This window comes from Nicotiana attenuata, unplaced genomic scaffold (genome assembly GCF_001879085.1).
Source record: "Nicotiana attenuata strain UT unplaced genomic scaffold, NIATTr2, whole genome shotgun sequence".
In the NCBI taxonomy this organism is placed as follows: domain Eukaryota; kingdom Viridiplantae; phylum Streptophyta; class Magnoliopsida; order Solanales; family Solanaceae; genus Nicotiana; species Nicotiana attenuata.
Window position 1 is genome coordinate 1076055 of NW_017670287.1, and position 9668 is coordinate 1085722.

At 36.3% G+C, this 9668-nt stretch overlaps 1 protein-coding gene across 1 annotated transcript; it reads right to left on the reverse strand.

The window, feature by feature from the left end:
- Positions 1 to 4263: 4263 nt before the first annotated feature.
- On the reverse strand, positions 4264 to 9422 carry LOC109237271 (kinesin-like protein KIN-10A). The gene is made up of 6 exons (XM_019403560.1): positions 8606 to 9422; positions 7095 to 7250; positions 6887 to 6994; positions 6663 to 6773; positions 4800 to 6104; positions 4264 to 4686 (listed from the first exon to the last, which is right to left on the reverse strand). The coding sequence occupies exons 1-6, from the start codon at positions 9230 to 9232 to the stop codon at positions 4480 to 4482; spliced, it is 2514 nt and encodes an 837-aa protein (XP_019259105.1). The 5' UTR covers positions 9233 to 9422; the 3' UTR covers positions 4264 to 4479.
- Between the last annotated feature and the right edge of the window lie 246 nt (positions 9423 to 9668).

Sequence of the window (9668 nt, forward strand, 5' to 3'; positions counted from 1 at the left end):
CGCACTAAGACGGATTCAAGATTATAACCTTATGGGTTCAGAGTTGAGGATTATGCCAAAGATCGTTTAATTTAGTGGGTCCAAAATCAATTATTTGTACTTGTTTAATGAACTTTTAACACATATACAGGGTTTGAGACTAAGAGCCCGTTTGGCTTAGCTGATTTAGAGTAGCTGATAAGCATTAGGTGTTGAAAAGCACTTTTAAGTGCTGAAGCTGATTTAAAAAATAAGCAGTTACATGTTTGGATAAAATTGCTGAAATTAATAATAAGTAGCTGAAGAACTGGGTATACGAAGAGTTCTGTTTTAAAAAGAAGTATTTTAGGGATAGAATAGTAAATATTTTGGTCAAACCTAAAGTGCTTATAAGCTGAAATTTGATAAGTTGGGGGAGACCAACTTATGACTTTTGGCTTATTTTTGGCTAATAAGCACTTAAGTTATAAGCACTTTTAATTTTACCAAACGCGTAGATGAGCCAAAAAGTGCTTATAAGCCAGTTTGACCAGCTTATAAGCTTAGCCAAACAACCTCTAATAGCCTGTTTGGCCAAGCTGCAAAAATAAGCTTATTTTGAAAAGTGTTTTATCTTTCAAAAGTGCTTTTTTCAAAAGTATTTTTGGTGAGAAGCTGTTTATGTTTGGCTAACTAATTTGAAAAACACTTCTGAGCTGCAATTAATGTCTGGCCAAGCTTTTAAAAAATGCGTCTAAGTGTATTTTTCTCAAAATTGCTTTTGAGGAGAAGCTTTTTTTTTTATGTTCAAAATTATTTCTGCTTCTACCCAAAATCCCTTTTTTTTTTCTTCTTCTGATAACTCTTGCAATATGTATCAATTATTATTTGAAATAAAGTGAAAAGATAGGTCTCTATACATCTAAAAGAAGCTATAGTCAAGGAAACTTTGTACACAATCTGCCATGCATAATAGAAAATCATGCATTTAATTATGTCAATTTGTTCAATTAATGAGTTAAGACAGACCTAAGAGCCCTCTTTAATATAACATACTTTGGTTGTTCTGTAGCTAATTGTTGCTTATGTTCATTGTGCCTTGAGTCGAGGGTCTATCGGAAATAGCCTTCCTATCTTTGTGAAGTAGGGGTAAGGTCTGCGTACACCAGGGGCGAAGCCAGTTGACCACCCTTCACCGAAATATTACGAAAAATTACACTGTGTATATAAGTAAAATATTGATTTTAGATGTGTAAAATATATATTGAACACCCTTTGTCGGGAATTTCTTTTAGTTCTTTCAAGTCTGAACACCCTTGGAAACATTTCTGGCTTCGCCACTGGCGTACACACTACCCTCCCCAGACTCCATTTATGGGAATACCATGGGTTCGTTGTTGTTGTTGGTTGTTCTGTAGCTGATGCGGTTCTTTGTAATTTTTAGCCAGTGAATCCAGCCAAATACAAAATGAATTTGATTATTAGTTGACAGGTACAACATTGATGATTAGTAGTCTTATCTTTCGGAGATGGAGATAGAAAAACTTTTAAGAAATCTAAGTTTCTCCTTATTTCAAAATCCCCATCGTGATCATGCATTTGACGCCTCAGTACGATTGCATGTGTTAAATAAGATAATAGAACGTCGCACTATACCCTACAATCTTATGGAAGAGAAATAACATAAGATGACAGGAGACCAGTGAAGGAGCTAGGACTTTTACTAAGGGGATTCAAAATATTAAAAAATAAACATACGAACAAGCCGAGGAAATGCAACATCTATTATTTTGACTTTATATATATAGTGTAATTTTCGACCTTATATATATATATTGTAATTTTTCGACGAAGGGGGTTTAGATGAACCCCATCCGCCATCCTAGCTCTGCCCCGACAGGGACATGCCATTGTTCATCAGTGGTGCTATGTAATAATATGTATACGTATCAGTCATCAAATGTAGTTCATGATATCTGTACATATATAGTATGCACATGCTATTTGATTTCAGTAAAAAATGATGAAAGAAATATAGTTTTTATGTTTCTTTCCAATATTTCGTCTGGAAATAGATTAGAGATGTTATTTCTGCCTGTTTGTACCAAGAGAGCAATGCACTTCTACATTTTACGCTGCAGTTTATATTGTTGTTTAGGGTGTTTCTGTTGAATAAAGGGCGACCGGGTGCACTAAGCTCCTGCTGTGAGCGGGGTCCGGGGAAAGGCCGAACCATAAGGGTCTATTGTACGCAACCTTACCCTGCATTTCTGCAAGAGACTGTTTCTGTTGAATGATGTTTATAATTGTTAACAGAGTTATTACCTTTCTTGCAATATGCATCTGTTAAATTTTGTGCAGTAATCCATGTTGATTATTGCAACTATGGATTAAATCTTACTTTTGTTTGTTCTTGTATCCTGTTGCAGATAACTATATACTTGAGAGTCACTAAAACAGTCGCGTTAAAAGTTAAGGAATCAGATAGTATTGGAAATGTCAAAGCGTTACTACGCGATAAGGAGGACGTACCTGAACATCTTCAGCATCTGTTTTCAGAAGATAATCGGCTAATGGATGAACAGAAGCTAGTCGATTATGGCATTCGCAAAAACTCCACTGTTTATGCTTACGTTGAAGATTCAGTCCCCGTGATGTTATACGTAAAGAGAGCCTACGCAAAAGGTACAATTACGGTTAATTCAATGATTTATGAAACTATCCAGGATGTCAAATCCAGGATTGGGGCCAAAGAAGGAATAAACTCAGACGAATTCTCTCTTATTCATGATGGAAAGTTTATTGAAGATAACAGAACCTTAGCTTTTCACAATATTGACGATGGATCGACCCTTCATATCGTGCTCAATCCTAAAGACAAGTTTCTTATTCCTGTCGTAATGCCAAGTTATGAAATCATACAAATAGAAGTCAAAGTTACTTTATTTGTTCGCGATGTTAAAACAGTTATAGAGAGCAGAGTTGGCCAGTCGATGAACGATATGGATCTGTTTTTGGGAAAACAGAAACTGAAAGATCAGAAGGAATTATATCAGTATGATATCAAAGAAGACTCCCTCTTACAAGTGGTGCCTAGAATAATACAGATCGTTATCAGGAAATCGAATGGTCAAGAGATAACACTCGACGTGCACCAGCACGAGTTGATCAAGAATGTGAAGGGCATGATTCAAAATAAGCTAGGAATACCAGTTCATCTGCAAAACCTTGTGTTTAACGGAAATGGTTTAGCTGATTCTCGCGATATAGCTAGCTACGATATTGAAAATGACTCGACCCTCCATTTGAATGATCGCAGTTAAACCGAGAATCCTACACACACTCAACGTCAACGCCAGATGAGATTGTGTATTGACTACTTTGGCCAACTTGAGGACATGTTGTTTTTGATATTTGGTATGTTTTGAACTTACCGAGGGTCTACTGGAAACAGCTTCTCTGCCTTCTTAAAGGTAGGGGTAAAGTCTGCGTACACTCTACCCTTCCCAGACCCCACTTATGGGATTACACTGGGTATGTTGATGTTCATCTGCAAGGGCTTTTGTTTGCGGGGAAAAATTTAGTTGATTCCCGGGATTTAGACCCCTACGAACGATATTGAAAGTGACTCGACCCTCCATTTGAATGATTGCAATTAAACCAAGAATCCTACACATACTCAACGTCAATGACAGATGAAATTATGTTCAAGAACATGTTTTTTTTTTTTTTTTTCATTTGGTTGTTTATGTATGAACTTTTGTTATTTTAAAATCTTCTCGGAATACCTAGTTTCATGGACCAAAGTAACATTGAAAACCAATATAATGTTGTTTATCTTTTTTTTCTATTATCTGCTGTTTTTGACCCCCTATTTAAGTAGCTTTGCTTTGCATTTCTCTAGCTATGTGCTTTATCAGGGTCATAATTATTCAAAGAATGATATGAAATTCCCTTAAATATGTTAGGTTTATTTCATGGGGTTGAGCTCAACTTGTTTGATGTTTTAACCAAAGATTAATATTAACAGTATACTTCTTCTGGTGTTTTTAAAAGACCTATTCAGACAACTCCTGATTTTTCATTCAGAACATAAAAAAGGGCAGCCCGATACACAAAGCATCCCGCATTGACGCAAGGTCTGGGGAAGGGCGTCCCAAGGGGTGTGATGTAGACAGCCTACTATGATGCAAGCATTAGTGGCTCCTTCCACGGCTCCAACCCGTGAACTATAGGTCACACGAAGACAACTTTACTGTTGCTCCAAGGCTCCCGTTTGTTTAGCCAGAAAAAACAAATCATATATTTGGGCATATGAATACAGGTTTACTCCAGAGTAAAACCAAATACTTACATGCTCAATCTTGCAAGTGTATTTCAGAGCAAAACAACACATATATTTGAGCACAAGATTACTTATGTGCTCACAAATTTATACAAATCAACTAATTAGTCACTGAGATATCTTTTGATAGTGACGACAAAGGGCAACTCCGGTGGCTCGCCTGCTTTAGGCAAAAATCAAATACCTGCCTCTATACCATGTGATTTCAAAGTCAATGGAAGCTTATTTTCCAATGGAGTAAATGGCAGGTAATGCAGCAGCTCGGTTCCCTTCACTGGCTGCAAACAAGCTAGGTGTCCATTCGACTGGTTATTGAACCTCGGCAGCTCACTTACTCGTGTGATTGCCTCCTGTTCTTTAGGCACTGGAGCACCAGACATGTCCTATTTACACAAAATTCAATTATTCAAGATTAGAAATCTATTCTTCATACATGCAGATGATATCAAAGAATTGTGAATGAATGTGTGAAGGCAAGTGAAGTAACATATCGTACCAGGAAATTGAGTGCTTGATTATCAGCACCAAGATATATCTCAATCAGCTTGCGCAAATCAGCTAAAGTTGAACCTTTAACAACTTTTAGTGTGGTGATTAACTCAGGATTTTCCTTTAACGACGCAGCTTCCCATTTCACGTGCACTTCCAGATCAGCAGCGCCTATGCTTTCAAATGTTGGGTTGAAGTTCTCCTTTGAATCATTATGACATTTTCGTATAGGTGAATCCTCTCCAATTTCCTTAACTGGAGGTGATTTCGATTCAGCGACTTTAACTTTCTTTTCTGCAGGAACCGGTGTTCTACACTGCTGAGAAAGTTCTCTAGAATTTCCACAAAGTTTGAATATATTTTGAATTAACTCTTTTCTGGACGGGGCTGCTGCATCACTAGAAAGATCATCAGAACATATCGTCTTTTCCTCAATAACTTCTTTTTGCACCTCCTCAACATGAGGATTCTCTTTGTCCCCCTCACTAACGTCGCTTTCGTCTTCTTCTTCATCCTCAAATACAGTGTACAAGCACGATTTGTTGGTAAAATGTTGCAATAAGATAGAAGGATCTTCAACTTCTCTTGAATTATAGACCACTGTGTCCCGCTTTCCTGAGTCCATGTCGATAGATCTGTCCAAATCCATAGATTTCACCATTCCTGCATCTTCAGAATAACTATCCAGCAGCCTTTTCGCGAAACTGTTCTCCTCCTCCACTTCAATCGATCTGTTGTCGTCAACCCTTGAACGCCAAAGCTCAGCCTCGATCTCCTCCAAGCGCCTCCTGAGCATTTCGAACTCTTGTTGCTGTTCGAACATTCTTTCTTCCATCTTCCTCCTTTCCGTCTCTACAAATTCATTTGCCGTTTGCTGACATTGTTGTATCTTCTTTTCGAACTCATGTTTCAACATCCGAGTCCGCTCATTAACTTTAACGATGATATCCTCCTCAGTTTTCTCCACTCCTCCATGTACTACTGCTAATTCAAGCTTAGACCTTAGTGTAGCAATTTCTTCTTCTTTCTTCATAATCTTTCTCTTAGCTTCATTACACTCTTTCTCTTTGAGTTTGTTCTCCATTTGCAGCTTGCAAATGAACTGATCCATAGCTGCAATTCTCGACACCAGAACAACTGCCGATGAGGAATCTTCTGCGCCTTTCTCTTTCAACGGTGTATGAGGGCCACGGACAATACATTTCGCTTTGGCGCCATACTCTAGAGTAGAGATGGTTTTGTGGAGCTCTTTAGGGTCCGGGCTCGCACACAGTATCATGAGAATTTTTGACTTGTCATCCTCAAAAGAATCCTACATCAAATATAGTAGAATCAGCTTCTTAAAACGATTAATATAACTTTAAGAACCTAACTGCTAAACTATATGTAGCATACACGAGATATAGCTGTAAAGACAGAATGACCATAGTTAACTTGCTATCTCTGAATGGCACACGAAAATCACCATTAGCAGAAATTAACTTAAACAGCCGTCCGCCCAAAAAATAGCCGGAGAATGTGTATATTATGTATAATTGATGTATACTATATGTATATTGGATAAATAACGTAAATATTTTCGCGGTCAAATCTGTAACTTCCCCAAAGGCCTTTTAACGCATTTGCCACATAGGCCGAAAATAATTACAACTGCTAGCCAAATATACACTGATTATATATTATATATACTATTTATTAATATATAAAAAATTTATGTTTTCCGGTTATTACTTTGGAGGGCGGCTATACAGCGTAGATTTCCCTTTTAATGGACTCAACTTCATCAAATAGTTGAATCAACTTCTTCCAACAACTAGTATAACTTTCAAAAAGTTACTGCCAAACTATCGATCGTATACACGAGATATACCTGTAAGAGCATGGTTAACTTGCTGTCTCGGAATGGAACATGAGAATCACCGTTGGCAATGGACTCGACCACCCTTTTAAGAGCAATGTTTCCCTGATTGATTTTTCCAGTCTGCAAAATTTGATTGTCCATTACCAGTAGGAGACATTTTGAATTAATATTACTAGGAAATCTGATAACAAACTCAAAAGAAGTGAGTTAAGTAAGAAAAATTGAAACCTTACCTGCATTTTTGCTTCTAGGCCAGTTTGACCAGCTTGTTCTATATTCTCAGAACCAGCCATGTCGACAAGCATTAACCGACCTCCTACTGTTGGAACATCAAGAATTATCTGCAAACAACATTTAGCTTCCTTCAGAAACGATGAATACAGATAGTAAACGAACTTCTCTCCATTTACACGTCGTTAAACAAAATTTCAGAATTGATACCAAGCAGTGGCTGCGAGAACTCCGCTCATTGCACAAAGTGCTTTTCACTATTCTTCTCTTCTCCACTTTCTGTATCTCCTTTGATATCTTTATAGCCTCATTACCAGAAATAAAAGTTGCATTTTTGGCCTTTTTACCGATAACTTCAAGTCTCACCTGCAAAGGTAAAAACACAGTGACAACATTATAAAGAGACAGACAAAGTAACTACACTTGTGACAGCTTTCTCATTACAAACTTGACAATCTAAGCCTAGGTCATCTCCTTATTTTCTGAAAATCTAGTCGCTCTTTTATTCGCTCCCTCTTAAGGTACACTACAATGGCGCTAAGGCGAAAATATGTACCACAAAATAAGGCAAAGTACTATACATCATATGGTACTATACAGCATTAGCATTCAGTGCTCTTTTATTAACTCCCTCTTACAGCACTGCACATCTCATTTTTGTCACAACAATGGTGCTAAGGCGAAAATACGTACCACAAAATTAGGCAATGTACTATAGATCAGTGGCAGTCGAAGAAATTAAGTGAAGAACTATAAAACCATAGCATTCAATATTTAATGACAACATCATCCATTTAAAGTCAAGTATGTATATGTATATATATATATATATATATATATATATATATATATATATATATATATATATATATATATATATATGTATATGTATATGTATATGTAAGGCGAATACACAAAGTCAACTTATGTGAGGAGAAATTGTTACACTAAAGCGCGAAAATGTCACAAAAATCTACACAAAGTCAATGGGATACATTGATTTAGGCTGCTTATAGTCCAAGTATACCAACTAGTCCATTCCATCAATTGAGAGAAACTTGAGCATTTCAAGCATTTTCGACAACATGCTCAATATGGATAACTATAGTTTTTCAAATTCTCATGTGAGTCTATTGGCAATAATTTTCTCTTTTCCTTCTAACCATAATCATGTGTGACAGAGGAAATTTATGTTACAAATTAGAAATTTCTTCCTAGAACATAAGAAGATTATGAATTACTCCCATATCTCATTTGATGCGACACACTTTCCTTTTCAGTCTATCACAATAAAAAGTCACATTACTATATTTGAATACAGTACTTAAACTTACAGATTTACCCTTAATGACACAATTTTATAACCACAATCATCTATAGTCTTTTTAAGATTATAGTTTCAAGCAGAGGCGAACCAGGGTTTGAAGGTGGCGGGGGCATATGAGCGGGCTGCTCGACCAGTGCCCCCATCGGACTTTTGATTAAGGGTTCCAAGCAAAATATATGACCACACACACTATATATATATATATATATATATATTCCAAATTTTTGTCGAGGCTAACGGGTTCCAGTGACCCCTCTAATCTATACATAGGTCCATGCATAGTCAAATACCGTCACATAAAATGGAACAGAGGCAGTACTTAAAAGAACTACATTTAGAAAAATCAGTGCATCAATGAAAAAAAAAAGTATAAGAAGAAAATTCAAATATTTACCTTAGAAGCATTGCCCTTAGACCAACCAAAACCAAATCCTCCACCATTATTAGAAGACAACAAATCATATAATTCCTCATTATATATCTCCAAAACAGTAACTTGCACAAAAATCCCAACACCATTTTCATCATTTTCTTCATTTCCATCACCCAATATATCTCTTAAAGATTTATACACAATTCCAGGCTGTTTATTACTCCCAAACATTGTATAACTTTTTCCAGCACCCGTCGGTCCATACATCATAATTGTACATTTCTCTCCTAATTTAACTCCATTAATTCTCGACTGCACGAATTTCTTGTAAAAATCGTCAAGATCTTCTTCTTCAGATAATGACACACCATCTAGGGTAAAATCTCTGTATCCATTATCGGTTTTAACTCTCAACGACTCACGATCAGGATTAATATGTAATAAAGATAAGGCCTTTTCTTTATTTTTATCTGAACAATAATCACGAATTCGCCCTATTACCTCAATGGGGTGTTCTGCTGCAGCTGCTGTGGTGAAATTTAAACGGTGCTTAGATTGAGGTGTTCTTGAATTGGGTATTTGGGTTTGATTTAATCGTGAAAATGGAGTTGGGGTTCTTGGATTTTTCGACGAAGGCGTTGGCGCCATTAGAGAAGTAAAAATAGCTTGAATTCAAGAAGGAAAATTCAAGATTCTGCTTTGTTTTTCTTCTGAGGATTGAGAATTTGTTTCAGCTTAAAATGGAAGAGAGGGAAATGGAGAGAGAGAGAGAAGAGGAAAGTGAGTGAATGAATTGAAAGAACAAAAGTTTGTATATTTTGGATGTTTTTTTTTTTGAAGTTGAATAAAAGTGGAAGTTAACGTTAGATTTTGTAACGGCTAGTTTTAATATGTTGTGAACTTTTAACTTCTTGTGATGTAATAATATGTTCACGCCAATCTATTAAATGGTGCCAGCCTAATGTTTAATTTCTTTTTTATTTTTATTTTTTTCACAACATAAGAAAAAGAGATTAACTTAATTTCTCCGTCCATTTTACGTAAAGATATATAACTAGGCACATAGTTTAATACATAAATAAAA

Excerpts from the sequence above, each read along its gene's own strand:
- LOC109237271 (XM_019403560.1), bottom strand. The coding sequence starts at position 9,232 with ATGGCGCCAACGCCTTCGTCGAAAAATCCAAGAACCCCAACTCCATTT. Across the intron at positions 6,995-7,094 it reads GTTCTCGCAGCCACTGCTTG|ATAATTCTTGATGTTCCAAC; the intron begins GTATCAATTCTG and ends TGTTGTTTGCAG. Across the intron at positions 6,774-6,886 it reads GCCTAGAAGCAAAAATGCAG|ACTGGAAAAATCAATCAGGG; the intron begins GTAAGGTTTCAA and ends CAAATTTTGCAG.